General features: G+C 46.7%; 1 gene segment (V, D, J or C); it reads left to right on the top strand.

Moving 5' to 3' along the window:
- LOC132676254 (immunoglobulin lambda variable 5-37-like) overlaps positions 1-15,801 on the top strand; it is a 74,337-nt gene extending 58,536 nt beyond the window's left edge. Inside the window, 1 exon segment of the V gene segment in view lies at positions 15,528-15,801. Coding sequence covers positions 15,528-15,721 — 194 coding nt within the window.
- Positions 15,802-16,045: the final 244 nt, after the last annotated feature.

The raw sequence follows: 16,045 nt of genomic DNA, 5'->3' as shown, positions 1-16,045 counted from the left end.
CAGCCCTGTGTCTTTCCCGAAGGAAGTTCTTCCATCTGTGACAACATGGATGAACCTGCCAGATATTACCCTAGGAGGAATAAGCCCTACAGAGAAAGACAAATGCTATATGATCTCATTTATATGTGGAATTTACAAGAAAAAATAATTTTAAAAATTACTGTAAAGTTTTACTGATGACGATGAATTAGAATAGGGTAACACATACCAGGACAAGAAGGGTATTTGTATAAGTACAGCTTCTTACATATAATTTGATTTTGAACTGATAATTTATAGTGATGAGAATAAACACAACAAGATTTATTATTTTAATCACTCTGTATTGTGCAATTCAGAGATACTGAGTATACTCACAATGTTTTGTAACCACCACAAATGTCCATTTGCAGAGCTTTTTCATCATCCCGAGCACCCAACAGGGGAATGGGTAATCTGGAATGGCAGAGGAGCCAGGCCCCAGGAACCCATGCCAATGCAGGAAGCAGCAGAGGGCAGAGGGCAGCTCCCATGGGGGCTCTTGGCAGATGTGGCCTGACGCGGCTGAGACAGTCTTTAGGCTGGGCTTCTTACCCCAGATTGACCATGTGGATGCATGCTGACCACCATGGCATGCGTACCAATGTGTCCCATTGCAAGGTGTCCAAGAATACCAGCTTTCTCTCCCAGAATGTGTCAGGAACACCAGTGAGAACCTTATGATCTCGATTGGGTCACCTGCTGTATGATTCATGCATATGCCTATCTGAATCCCCTCCAAACTCCATGTCACTTCTCCTCTAGGAACCTTGTAAAGGCCCTGTTTTCAGTGTACTTGCTCCCTGGTGGTCAAGGGGAACTTGCATTACCTTCTGCTCTTTTTATTCTGTGGCTTCTATCTATGTGTGGCTTTCTAGGCCAGTTTCATTCTGTTTGTATTCCTAGAACTTTGTTATAAATTTAAGCAGGGAGTATGGTGCCTCCAGATTTATTCTTCTTTCTCAAGATAGCTTGGGCAATTTTAGGTCTTTTTCTGCCTCTATACAAAAGTCAGGACTTTTTTTTCTATATCTGTGAAAAATATCATAGGAATTTTCATAGGAAGCCTTGAATCTATATTGTTTTGGGTAGTATGACATTTTAATATTACTTTTGTTGTGGAAAACATTGGATATAGGAATTTTGGATGAAATACATAATACACACAGCTTCCATTATCTGCAATAGTCACAGATAAGATTCAGATTATTCTGTGACTTCTCATGTGCTTCAGCATTTTGTAGTGACGGATGTGAATTGATAACTTTTCTCTTAAGTTTTAGGTCTTCTTCTTCATCTTGAAATCTGATGCATATAATTACACATTAACCACTGTCTCAAGAATAATTTTGGCTAATAGAATTGGATTTAATATGAATCTTTTTTTGACATTTATTAATTTTGAGGGGGTGCAGAGAGAGAGGGAAACAGAGGAACAGAAGCAGGCTTGGCATTGATAGCAGAAAGTCCGATGCAGGGCTTGAACTCAGGAACTGTGCGATCACGACCTGAGCTGAAATCGAAAGTCAGATGGTTAATGGATTGAGACACCCAGGTGCCCCGAATTTACTATAAGTCTTCACGTCTGATGTGAGTTAAGTCTCTGAACACAGTTGATGGCAAAGAAAGCAATGGCCGTATACGTATCATGAAACAATCTACTAACCATTCAGAGATGAGCATTGGATCACTTTCTTATTCCACAGTGGGATGAAGTCCAATTTTGTGGCTTTTCTTTCACCTATTACTCCAGAAATTGTATGTTTTTCCATTTCCCTGGCCACCCTTTTGGTTCTTTGTGCTGCATAGCGACTACACAAGGCAAGGGTATTTTATAATGCCTCGGGATGGTCACACAATGTTTTCAGACAGTGCCATTTTCCTTCTGATTCTTTTTTTCCCTGATGTTTGGAGAAATCTCACAATTTAATGGTGATATGATTACCTTCCCCCCGAAACCAGCAGTTATATTGTTGCTACTTCAGATAATAGATGGCTTCCAAGAGCAAATGAGGGTGACTTCCACAGCCTGGGGTGCCTCTGGTGTAGACTCCCCACCTCTGGTCTTCTGCCCCGTGGCTATCAGGAGACAGGGACTAGGACTGAGTCAGAAGAGACCCTGTTTGTTCATACCCAGTGCGGGCTTTGAAATTTCCAGTGGACTCACTCCTGGAGGACTGACCACTAAGTTTCTCCAAAGAGACAAGAGGCCATTTCACTGGGGAGGGCAGAAAATATTCCCAGGGATAGGGTACATGTGGAATGAACTAGAAGCATGGGCAGGATGTGAGAAGCAGATGCATGCCCTCAGTCTGCCTTTCCAGGGAAGAAACTTGGGACTGAGGCCACCGGGGACATGGAGGAGATGACTCGGGGCAAGATGTCACCCTGTCACTCAGTGTCCCAGGCTCCCTGCAGTCATTGAGTCTGTGTAGTCCCAGTATATGCCTCTTTCAAGGTCTCCCCCAGGGGACATCAGGGTGACCAAGGGGCAGTAAAAGAGAGGAAGTTAATTTGCATGAAGCACCTCTCTTCCACATAGGTCTGCAGGCATGAAAAGGCCCAGAGGAGACCCCAATCCAACCCAAGAACCTGAGGAGGCAAGACCTGTGAGGATCCCCACCATGGCCTGGATGGTGTTTCTTCTCAGGTTCCTTGCTTATGGCTCAGGTCAGGGGAAGAGACTGCTTTCTTGGAGGGCACATAAAATCAAAGTTTCAGGGTGACCTTTGCCTCTCATAATAACACATGTGCCTCCTTTTGGTTTTAGGAACCAATTCTCATACTGTGGTTATCCAAGAGCCATCACAGTCAGTGTCTGCAGGAGGCATGGTGACACTCACCTGTGACTAGCTCTGGGTCAGTATCTATCAGTAACTTCCCTGGCTGGTAACAACAGACTCCAGGCAGGGGTGCCCACCCCTTATCTACCATAAACAATCACCTGTCTCAGGTCCTTGATCACTTCTCCAGGTCCATCTCCAGGAACAAAGCCGTCCTCATCATCACAGGGGCCAGCTTGAGGATGAGGCAGATTAGCACTGTATGCTGTCTCCGGGTAGTGGCATTCCACAGTGATCTCAATCTATGGAGAAGTGCAACCAGGGTTCAGAATGTCTCAGCCCTGAGCAGCAGGGGAGCAAGCGAGGGGGAGGATGGTCAACACCACCATGGGAAGGTAGGCTCCCCAGCCTGATTCTGCTGTGCAGTGGTTCATCCCGATGTGCCCATCCCATCTCTCCCAGTGTGTGTCCATCTCACCAGTGTGACCCCAAGACTGGGCTTCCTTTCCACATCTGCACATATAATGAAGGGGAGGGGGTTCAGCACCTAAATATATCAACAAATGGTCAGAGTCAGCAACCTCAGCAACCTGCTCCCTGTGAGATGCTTATTCAAATGACATTAAGAGCCATGTTGTCATTCACTAATCTGCTGATGGAGACTAACTGAATAAGTTATGCAGGCCAAGTCGTCAGTCAGGCAAATACTGTAATACCCACATCCTTCCTATGGGGGACAGAAGGCGTCGCTGCAGCCCTGGTTGTCTGTGATGTTTCCAGGCCTCTCAACATGTCACACCGTGGTCTCAGTTTGACACGGGGACAACAGACCCATCATCTGCCCTCCATCTGCTCTCCCACCTGACTTCCCCTGTGTCAGTCAAGGCATTCCTGTCTCTGTGGTCATCACCCTCTAGCCACCTAACTCTCTGGACCATCCCTCCCTCTCCCACAGCTTGGGGTCCATTCAGTTACCTCCCTCTGTTCCACTTGGGGACACAACCCATTTTACCCTTCCTGTTTTCTCTGCTGTCATCTTCCTCCAACCATTCCCCGGGGTTGCCTTCTATTTCTCCTTGCCCCAAAATCTGTCTTAGACTTCCTGCAGAACTAAATCTCTAATGAGCAGCACTGACCAGGAGAAGCCCAGCTGGAATGAAAAGACTCCCAGCACAGGGATGGGAGGTTGCAGGATGGCCCCGCAGTGGTCCTACTGGACTCCCGGGCCCTGCTCTGTCCCCATACCCTCAGCAGCCTCATCAGAGTGTGTGGAGTCCTTTTTGCCATGCTCCAGAAAGGCACAGATTTCCATAATCTATGTGTCCTCCTCTGTGAAGGTTTGTGACCGCTCAGGAAGTTCCTGTTCACACTCATCACCCAGAGTCAGCCTGCACCCTAGAAGCCCCCTGTGGGGGCATATCCCCTGCTCTCTGTTCCCTGCATCTTGTCATCAGCTCCACCGGGATTCCTAGACTGTCCTGGGTCAAGATTGCTCCTGTCCTTCCCACAATAGCCCCGCCCAAGGAAGAACCCGGTTCAGGGAGAGTGCACCAGGACTGCACCACCATCTTTCTCTGAAGGGTCTGTCTCACGTGGTGGAAGCACAAACATCAGGGACGCAGGTAAAGGAGAGCATTGGTAGCAGTGGGAAAGAACAAGAAAGTGGGAAAGAGTGAGACATTTGCCCGGAAAGCAGCAGGGGCTGCTGTGTGATCATGTCTAAGGGTTTCTGCAGGACGGGGGATCCAGCTGCCAGCCCTGCACTGACAGGAGGCCCCAGGTCTGGGCCCCCTTGTTTCCTGTGGGGATATGGCAGGTGTGTCCAATCAGGACCTGGAGGACCTGGAGGACCTGTATTGATTGTATCAATCAATACAGAAAAAGCATTTTACACAATTCAAAACCTATTAAGGACAAAGAGCGAGAATGAATGAATGAATGAATGCATGAAAAGGCAACGTTTCTCAGAGAATGAAAGTAGAGGAGCACATCCTCAGCTTGATAACGAAAATGATGAAACACCACAACTTACACACACTGAAGTGAAGCACTGAAAACTTTCCCCCCAGGGTAGCCACCAAGATCATCATGTCCAGTCTCAATACTGGTGTTGGCCATGGGACTGGATGTGCCTGACCAAACCATAAGGCAAGTCAAACAATGAGAGGCATACAGACTAAGGAGAACAAGAGGCAATTGTCCCTGATTTCAGGCCAGAGGATGATATAGGGGAAAAATGCAAAGGGAGCTATGAATTGTGTGTAAATATATGAATTGAAAGGGTAGGGGCGCCTGGGTGGCTCAGTCGGTTGAGCGCTGACTTCGGCTCAGGTCACGATCTCGCAGTCTGTGAGTTCGAGCCCCGCATCGGGCCCCTGTGCTGACAGCTCAGAGCCCGGAGCCTGTTTCAGATTCTGTGTCTCCCTCTCTCTGACCCTCCCCCATTCATGCTCTGTCTCTCTCTGTCTCAAAAATAAATAAACGTTAAAAAAAAAACTTTAAAAAAAAAAAGAAAGGGTAATAAGCAATTTCGGGAAGGTGGTGGAACACAAGATCAATATAGAAAGATCATTTAGTTGCGTATATACAAGCAGTAACCTTGTGAAAAACAATGTAAAAATCACACTTCAAACCACTCCATGATGAAATATTTGGGTGAATATGTAACAAAACATGTACAGGTCATGGATGCTGAAATTTTGACAATGCTGGGAAATGTAATCAAAGTGGATCTAAAACCGTGGAGGGATATGTTGTGTTCAAGGAATAGAAGAGTCAATATAGTAAAGATGACAATTCTTCCCAACTTGTAGAGAAGTGTAATTCAATTCCTATCGCAACAAGACAGAGTGATATGGATGGAAGGTAGACACAGTGGCCAATGTGACAGAACAGAAAATTCAGAACCAAACTCACAAAAGCATGGATAAGAAATACTTATGGATACTTATGGATAACAAAACCTTATTGACAAGGTTGCAGAAGCCTTTCAGAGGAGGAAGGATGGCCTTTGAACAAATGTCCACAGAACCACTGGATATCCATCGAGAGAAATGAATCTCACCGAAAACTCTGACTTCATAAAAAAATTCACTAAAAGGATTATTGACATACTGTAAAGTATACAGTTGAAAACATAAAAGTGGAAAAAGTCAGGCTCTAGGGTTTGTATAAACATGTTTAGATAAGACCTCATTAGCACAAGCCATAAAAAAACTGATACATTGGACTTCATCAAAGATAAATTCATTGTTTTCCCTTTCCTTGATAAATCACTTAGCCAATAAATGAGCGAAAAAATCACAGATTAAAACAAAACCCAATTTATTGGACACTCGTTGGCATCCATCGTTACAGTGCATAGGAGCTGAAAAACATTCCCAAGGTTTACAGATGCTACCTCGCACACCAGTGCAGGGATATGAAGTCTGCAGCATCTTCTGCCAGATGTCAACAACTTACCACTAATGGGAGGTAATGTTTGCATCTCACAGAGACCAGGACTCCTTCTGAGCGTGCAAAACACTGCAGTCATCACGGGCAGTATTATAGGATCACGTTGGCCATGATTCAGCTCAAGGATGTGTGAACAAAAGGAGCTGAGGAAGCCAGCTGGGCTCTCAGGGCTGTTGGACACAGTGAGGTATGTGCCTGTCAGCCAAGAGGGGGCACTGTGGGAGTACCCTGTGGTGTCTTCACAACTGCTCAGAGCCTGGGCCTGGGGACTGGGCTCTGGGCTCCCTGATGGGAAGTCAGCATGTGTGTCCCTTCTGGTGTGGCAAGTTCCCCCGGGCAGGGACCTGTGCGTTGTGCATGCAGTGCTTCCTCCCAGGGGTCTCCCCAGTGGTGAAGCCAACCTCCATCGTCCCCAGGGTGTGTCCTTCAGCTGGGCTGAAGCACCAGCGTTCAGAGAGGGGCTGGGCAGTCACTAGATGCACTTCATTTGCATGGACAGCTCCTCCTGTGGCAGAGGGTGGAGGAGAAAAGGAGGCCTGGGGCAGCCCAGCCCAGTGTGGGTACCAGGGTCTGTGTCACCATGGCTTGGCCTCTTCTCGTCCTCATACTCCTGTCTCACTGCACAGGTAGGGACTGGCCTCAGGGACACAGGGGGGCCTCAAAGGATACTTCCCATGCTCAGCCTTTTGGGACATTTTCCCCCCATTTCTGGTTCCATCACTGACGAGTGTCTGTGTTTGCAGGTTCCCTGTCCCAGCCTGTGCTGACCCAGCCGCCCTCCCTGTCTGCATCTCCGGGAACAACAGCCAGACTCACCTGCACCCTGAGCAGCGGGTTCAGTGTTGGAGGCTACTACATAAATTGGTTCCAGCAGAAACCAGGGAGCCCTCCCCGGTATCTCCTGTACTACTACTCAGACTCAGATAAGCACCAGGGCCCTGGGGTCCCAAGCCACTTCTCTGGAACCAAAGATGCCTCGGCCAATGCAGGGCTTCTGCTCATCTCTGGGCCACAGCCTGAGGATGAGGCTGACTATTACTGTGCTACAGGTTATGGTAGTGGGAACAGCTACCTTACTCACAGTGACTCAGATAACGAGGAAGTGAGACCAAAACCCCTGGGTCCACAGACCTTGTCTCTGAGCCTCTTTTATTGAGAAGCTTCTGTGGATGCTCCTGTAGGGGAGAGTCCTCTATGGTGAGACCTGTCCTTGAAGAGGTTGAAGTGACACACAAGAAATTTAATAGAGAACATATGGGAATCAACATAGATCTTGAAATTCAAAAGACACCCAGGCAAAAATGAGGTCTATGTTTTTCTGAATTACATGGATGAGGTAGGGGTCTAGTATTCAATGCAAAGAAATACACTTCACAGACAGAAGAAGAAGAGTAGAGTAGACGTTTCATAAACAATATGTGCAGGGCCCCTGGGAAGCGATGGGACACAGAGGACTGTGACTAAACAGGCCTTGCTACCCCTTTGCCCCGTCTGCCCCACCCCATCCATATCCTAGGGCAGTTGTCTGTGGTGCCAGCTGTCTTCCCAGAACAGGTGCTACCACTGAATTTTTAGTCAGTTGAAGAGACATGAAGAGCTTTTCCTGAGTGTATGGGCATTAACTGCTTTTTAACTCAAAATGACCGTCATGCCAGGGCGCCTGGGTGGCTCTGTCTGTTAAGCGTCTAATTTCTGCTCGCGTGATGGTCTCATGGTTCGTGGGATGGAGCCCTGCGTGGGGCTCTGTGCTGACCGTTTGGAGCCTGGAAGCTGCTTCAGATTCTGTGTCTCCCTCTCTCTCTGCCCCTCCCCCACCGATGCTCTGTTGCTCTCTGTCTCAAAAGTAAGTAAACACGCGAACATTTTTAAAAAGTAATAAATAAAAAAACTTCATGCCCAGTGGCTCATCGAGGGGAGGCCTGCCCTTGTGTCCTGCAGTTCCAGTAAGAATTTGCTATGGTCAAGGTTAAAGTTTGCTCTCTGCGCACTTCTCTTGGATTTTAACAGCTCCCTGTCTCACACGTGGGTCTTTCATCCATGTTGAGTTTATTTTTGTATATGGTATAAGAAAGTGGTGCGGTCGTTCTTCTGCACGTTGCTGTCCAGTTTACTCCACACATTTGTGGAAGACACTGTCTTCTTCCCATTGGATATTCTTTCCTGCTTTGTCCAGCATGAGCTAGTGTATAGTGTCCTGGACTTGACACTTTCCAGGTTCCTCTGTCTCCCCAGGAGTCATTGTCAACCTGTGCTCACCCAGCCTTCATCAGCGTCACAATCCAGGAAACAGAATCCCCATGAGCAGGAAGCCCAGTGACAGCAAGTGTCACAGGAGTCCTAACACCAGGGCAGGACTTGCTTTGAACACCTGCTCTCTTGGGATGAGGCTGATGCGCAGGGATCCCTGGGTGAGTCTCTGTCCCCATGGGCGGCTGAGCCCCCAACCATGTCTGGGTTCCAGGTAGCGCCTGAAGCTGATCAGTGCATGGATTCTGGGACAGCGGCCTCAGTGTTGCTCCCTTGGAGCTCAAGGCCCACGGGGACACGAGGCACACTCTGCATCCTCTCAGGGCTGGACTGTCACCCTCAGACACTCCAGAGACACCTCCAGCCAGGATAGGCCTCTGCTGAAACGTCTGTCTCAGGGCTACAGGGCCTGTGACCTCAGAGACACAGTGCCCCTTATCTCCACCTCAGCTGGAGTCAGTATGGGATCTTTGAAAGAATTTTCTGGGTCAAATTGGCCTTAGATAGTGGAAAATTATTCCTCTAATCAGCAGCGGCTGAATGAGCAATTTTTCTATCCTGAACACGGTGAACACAAGACACAGTGACTATTGCTTTACCCACCCTGAGAGGAGTCTGACCCCTTATCGTTCCATGCAGCAAACTCTGTGTTTGACCATTCCACCAGAGAGATCAGTGTGAAGTTCACTGGAACAGGCTCCTCATGATGTTTCCCCGAGAACCATGTTGGGCTTTCCTACTTTACCTGTTAGTCCAGCCCTAATATGCAGAATTGTTATTAAAATAATAATAGTAATAACAATAATGAATCAAGTGATTTAAGCAAGGAATTGGCCCCTATTCAACCAAGAACTAAATGTCACGTATTTTCCGTTATGTTTTCATGCATTTGGCAACCACTATTTTAAATCATATTCTGTCTGCAATAAACATGGGTCCGGGGAAACACACTCGCAATTGAACCTGTACCTTCCCATTGAAACTGTCACTGAGTTTAAATCACTCTTTCGGAGCTGAGTTTTTGGAAAAAATGACACACATTCATTTTAAGGTAACTGCTGTCTAATAGGTGATTAACACATGAAGTCTGCAAGGAGGTCCCTGTCAGAACACCTGCAGCTGTCACTCCTTCCCTCCCAGAACTCCCTGCAGGTTTGCCCTTTGTGCTCTGAGGTCAATGCCACACACAGCCTCACTTGGCAGGGCTCTTGCAGAGTTGGGTCTATGTGTTTACAGAACAGATAATAGGGATTCCGTGCCCACAGCGTGAGGAGGACTGTTTTCTAAACTGGTGGAAATAGTGACAGATGACTGAGGCTTTTAGGGCTTAACCCTTCTAGGAACAGACACGAGAGCTTCTACACAACCCAGAAAGGAGTGCTCCCCAAGTCCTCAGGGCTGTGTGAACACGAGTGGAAGGGGAGTTCCGGAAACCAGGGAGGAATCCCATAAGAGGAACGGTCAGCCTCCTGGACAGAAGGGAACACCTGTCCATGGAGACAAAAATCTGCTGTTTTCCCAGCAACGGGGGTCCTCTTGCAGCCTCCTCCCTTTGGCCAAGTCAGCTGCTTCCTTCGTTTGGGGTAAACTGTAGTGTGAGAACAATGTCAAGGAACTTTGGTTAGCAAATAATCCATATTCTATTAACTTCAGGCCCCCAAGCCTGTCCCCGGTTGGAAGACATTGTAGGAGATTCTCCTACCGAGGAGAAATTCCCGGGTGTCAGGGGCCAGCTGTCCTGGGGACAGAGTCCGTGACAGGTCAGGACAGAGCCAGGAACAAAGAGTCCAGGTATGTCTGAGTGTTGATACAGTGCTTCCCAGATAATGTGCATCCATAGCACTTCCTGAACACCTAGTGTGTGCCACAAATGACTCTAGGGATGTGGGTCCCTGTGGACGTGACAGGAAGGGTCCCCATGTTCAGGGAGTCGACAGTGTCTGGGAGAAGAGAGAAGACACAGAAGCTAAACATGTTGTAAAGGAAGGTTGTCAAAAGTCCTCTCCATGAATATCCTTGATGATGAAACACATTGCAGGAGCATGGGAGTAACATGATCACTGTACATGAGAAGCCTTAAAAGTAGTCATGGCCAAAGACGTGAGTAGAGTTCATTACGATGCAATTGACAAGAAAATGGGTTTATTCCTGTGACACACAACACAAACACATTTTAAAGGCAAGTAGAGAAAGTTACCTAGTTATAAGCAACATGTAAGACTTCTGAAATATTATAAACAATTTGTTTTCAATGAATGACATTTCTGATAAACATAGGAAGTATTTTGGTAAAACAGAGTGCTTGTATTCTAGGCAGATAAGGTTAAAAGTGAATAAACCTTTTGTTTCCATTTTTAATAAGAGCAGACCAATAGTTCAAGAGAATTTTGACCTTTTAACCCAGAGAAAACACAATTTTAATTTTTCATCCATGTATTTTGATATGAAACCTCATTTATTTACTGAATATCTTTAAAATTTAACCAGTACTGACCACACTTAAAATTCCTTTCCAGGTTTCTTTTCCAAAATCCTACTACAGCTTTCTCTTATACATTTAGATCTTGATCTAAGGATTCTTTGAATAACCGGACTCATGTTAGGACAATATTATTTTTCTTTTCCTTCAACACAAAATGTATTCCCTTTCTTCATACTTTTCCCCCTCAAAAAACACACGTCTTACTTTCCTGGAGCACATAGCTGTTTTCCTTATTGTTTTTAGTAGCCTAAGTTATATTTATTAGAATTCCTAACTCTAGAGACCTTAGTTTTCTAGTGAAAATTAAATAGGAAGCAACTGTGAACTGTTTGCTATGCCAGTATTCTTTAGATTAGCAAATTTATGACTGCCTTTCACAATTTCTAGAAACATAATAAAATATTTAAATAAATAACAACCCAAGTTTACTAATGGACCCACATTTATCTTTATAGTTTTTCTGTACTAAGACAAAAGTAGATAAACAGATGGTTCATACTTAAATGTTTTACTATTTTATCTTATTTATCTTACAAAACATAAAGAACTACAATTGTTAGGAAGCTATACTCTCCGTAGCAATTAGTAGATTAAATGCAATCCCTATCAAATGCCCACATGCCTATTTTGCACTCTAAGAAAAAATGATCTTAAAATTTCTGTGGAATTGCAGGGACTCAGACCATGCAAAAAATCCTGAAGAAGAACACATTTTCAGGACTGACAATTCTAGATTTCAAAACTCACTGGGGCACCTGCGTGGCTCAGTTGGTTTGGCATCCAACTTCTGCTCAGGTCATGTTCTCACATGAGTTCGAGCCCCACATTGGGCTCTGTGCTGAAAGCTCGGAGCCTGGAGCCTGCTTCAGATTCTGTGTGTCCCTGTCTCTCCGCTCCTTCCCTGCTCGCACTCTGTGTCCATCTCTCTCTCTCTCAAAAATATATAAACATTAAAAAATTTTTTTCTTAGATTTCAAAACTCACTAAAACTCACTTATGAAACTATAGTCAACATGAATGTGGTACCCGCCTAAGGATAGACATAGGGATAAGTAAAACATATCTCAGAGGCCAGAAAGAAATCATTCATCTATGGTCAATTGATTTTCAAAAGGATGCTCAGAGAATGTACTCTGAAAAAAAAAGGTCTCTCCAACCAAAGGTGCTGGACCAACTAGATATTCACACACAAAAGTATGAAGTTAGACTCTTACCACACACTATAAACAAAAATGGATGTAAAATGGATCAAAGATCTAAATTTTAGAGCTAAAACTATAAAGATCTTAGGAGAAAACAAGAAGAAAATCCCCATGATTTTTGAGCTTGGCAAGAGATTCTTCACATAGGGTATCATAAGAAACACCCAAAAAAGGGGGGGATGATCATCAATTGGGCTTCTCAAAAGTTCCTATTTTTGTACACCCAAAGATACTATCAAGAAAGAAAATGCAACCCTAAGTACAACCGCATCTCCCAGAGGCCACTGAAGGAGATAAGAAATGCCTGGGACAGCCTAGCTCTAGCCATGGGGTCTCAGGAGGACTGTGACCACCATGGTGTAACCTCTTCTCCTTGTGTTCTCTTCTTACTATACAGGTAAGGACGGTCCTCGGTGACCCAAAGCAGCCTCTGAGCCTATGTCGACACCTATGGATCAGACCTCCAAGCAGCTTCACCTCCATCCCTGCCCCATCACCCATGAGTGTCTGTGTTTGCAAGTTCTTTCTGCCAGCTTGTGCAGACTCAGACTCCCTCCTTCTCCGCATCTCTGAAGAATCAAATAGACTCATTTTCACCCTGAGAAGTGACATCATTGTTGTTTTAAGAAATATGCATAATGGTGCCAGTAGAAGCCATGGAACCCTCGGCGGTATCTCCTGCGATTCAAGGCAGGGTCAAATACCACACCAGAGATCCCAGTGCCCTGTCGTTTTCTGGATCCAAAGATGTTTTGACCAATGCATATGTTCTGACGTCTCTGGAATCTCGTGTGCAAGGAAGTGACTCTTAGTGTCCTATATGCCAAGATAGTACCAATGCTTACACAGTGCTTTAGATCCATAGGGAAGTGAGAGAAAATCTCCCTCCACTCTCTAGACCTGGTGGCATCCCCTGTCAAGAGGTTCCAGGAGTGACTTTTGTTGTCAGATCTTCCAAAAAATTATTTGTTGTCTGGGAATAAGATGATCTGAGAGTGCCATATCCCTTCCTTCAGTTATATCTTCAGAGTGATCCTTATTCACCCTGTGTTCATATTTTCGAAGGCAAACTAGCTTGTTCAGAGTTACAAATGACTCAGTGAAGGAGAGCCTGGCTATCTCAGTGGTTAGAGCATGCAACTGTTGACCTTGGGTTCGTGAGTTCAAGCCCCACTTTAGGTACAGAGGTTACTTCAAAATAAACTGTTGAGGGTCACCTGGGTGGCTCAGGTGGTTGAGCATCCAACTCTTTGATTTCAGCTCAGGTCATGATCCCAGGGTGTTGGGATCGAGTCCTGCGTCAGACTCCACACTCACTTTCTCCCCTTTTCCTGTGATAGAGCTCTGCTGATCTCCTGAATTCCCTGGTGCTGGGCAGTGCCTTCCCAATGAGCAGATCTGAACAGATCCCTTAACAAGGAAGATAGACAAAATGACTATTACACATGCAAAGTGATTTCCAACTTCATATGTCATTGTGGTATTACAAATTGAACAAGGACGTACCAGAGGCCTCCCGTGACCATGGCTAAAGTTCAATACAGTGCCAGCACCAATACTACCGAGGATGTGGGGCAGCAGGAACTCTCATTCACTGCTGGTGGGAGTGCAAAAAGCCCCATCACTTGGGAAGATTCCTTGGCAGTGTCTTCCATGGCAAACAAAGCCTTAAGGATATAATGCAAAAAGAACAGTCCTACGGATTACTCTATATGAGGTTCTTGTGTGCAACTAGAATATGCACCTAAATGTTTGTTGCTGTCTTATTTATGATTGCCAAGACTCGAAAGTGACCAACGCACCCTTTAGAATGGATAAACAATATCTGTATGTCCACACATGGAATAGGATGCAGGAGAGAGAAATGAGTTATCAGGCCACAAAACACATGGATGAAACTTCCATGCATATGTGTTAGTGTCAGAATCCACTGTGAAGAGTCTGCAGCAGTGAGTAGGGGGGATGAGGGGCAGGGACCCAGGCCCCAGCTCCAGGCCCTGGGTCACGGTGCATCCTGTGTCTACCAGACGGCACTGGTGCTCCCCCAATCCCTCAGCTGGCAGGTTCCCTCTCCTTGTGTCTAGCAGGTGCTCTTGATGATTTGCACAGACAGGATTGCAAGTCTCCCAGAACACGGAGGTGAGGTCGCAAGATGGCCTTGCAGTGGTCCCTGCTGGATGCCCAGCCCTGCTCTGTCCCCACACCTGTAGCACCCTCATCAGGGTTTGCTGTGTCTTGTCTCCCCTGCTCTGGAGGGACCCGGCATGCCCACATTACATGTCCTCCTGCGTGAGTGTGTGTCCCCTAGGTGAGCTCCTGTCCACATCCGGCACCCAGAGCCAGCATGCATCGTCTGAGCTGTACCATTGGGACAGATGGTTTCTATTCCCTCTTTTGTGGGTCTTGTCCTCAGCTCCATAGTGGTTCACAGGTTGTACTGAGTTAGGACTGCATGTGTCCCTCTCATCAGACCCCATCCATGGAAGATACCTGATGTACAGAAGGACCTTTCTCTTTCCCTGGAGGGTTACTCTCAGGTGGTGGAAACACAGGCACCAGGGAAGCCTGCACTGGGAAAGGAGAGGGTCACCCAGTCAGCAGCAGGGGGCACGGTGACAAGGTCTGGGGCTTTCTGCAGGATGGGGGCTCCCTGCTGAGTAGCCCTCCAGAGTAGAAAGCCCCAGGGCTGGACCCCTTGTTTCCAGTGGGGACAGTGCAGGTATCTTCTTCTCTGTTCCTAGAGGAGTCCCTGAACCTGGGCCTGTGTGTGGTCCCAACAGCTGCTTCTTCCAGGCCCACCCAGGGGGAAACTAGTGCATCACATAGTCTTCCTGTCAACGGGCTGCAGACCTCTAAGTGCACAGGAGCGAGCAGGAGAGGTGGGTCCCATTTGCATGAGCAGCCCCTCCTTTTGAGCTCTGTGGACTGGGGATAAGAGAGGCCCAGGGCAGCCCAGTCCCGGCTCTGTGGTCTAGGAAGGGCGTGTGTCACCATGGCCTGGATCCCCGTCCTCGTCGTGCTCCTCTGCCACTGAACAGGTAGGGACAGGACCCAGTGTCCCAGGGTGGGCCTGCAGCCAGAATGAAACCCCTGTGGCTCAGCTCCCTAATTCCATGTGCACTGTTCCTTCTCTTCCCTCTGCTATGTCTGTGTTTGCAGGTTCCCTGTCCCAGCCTGTCGTGACTCAGCCAGCCTCCCTCTCTGCATCTCTGGGAACAACAGCCAGACTCACCTGCATTCTGAGCAGGGACATCAATGTTGGAAGCTATAACATATACTGGTTCCAGCAGATGGCAGGGAGCCCTCCCCGGTATCTCCTGTACTACTACTCAGACTCAGATAAGCACCAGGGCCCCGGGGTCCCCAGCCGCTTCTCTGGGTCCAAAGATGCCTCGGCCAATGCAGGGCTTTTGCTCATCTCTGGGCTGCAACCTGAGGACGAGGCTGACTATTACTGTGCAATCTGGCCTAGTAGTGCTGGTCACAGTGACACAGACACATGGGGAAGTGGGACAAATACCCAGCCTGCTTAGACCACTGTAGTCTGAATCTCTGAAGTCTAATGTAAATTGAATGCACAGTTACTATACTTGGGTGTAGCTACTGGATCTGAATGTCCTTCTTCCCAATTTCCTATCAAACCTGTATGAACTCTACGAATAAAAGAAAAAAAGAAAAGAAAAATGACAACAACAATAAAGCAAACCAAAGACAACAGAAAAGTTATAATGATGCAGAAATTTCGCCTAGTGGTTCACACGTAAAAATTAGAGCCTGTGGATTTGGCTTTTTTTCTCTTCACAAGGGTCCATCAACTTGCCTTAGGTTTCTGGTCAGAGTCTACAGACCGTGCCTGA

This window comes from Panthera onca, chromosome D3 (assembly GCF_046562875.1).
Source record: "Panthera onca isolate mPanOnc1 chromosome D3, mPanOnc1 haplotype 2, whole genome shotgun sequence".
Classification (NCBI taxonomy): Eukaryota; Metazoa; Chordata; class Mammalia; order Carnivora; family Felidae; genus Panthera; species Panthera onca.
Note: the sequence above shows the minus strand (reverse complement) of the source record. Positions and strands in the feature narration are given on the sequence as shown.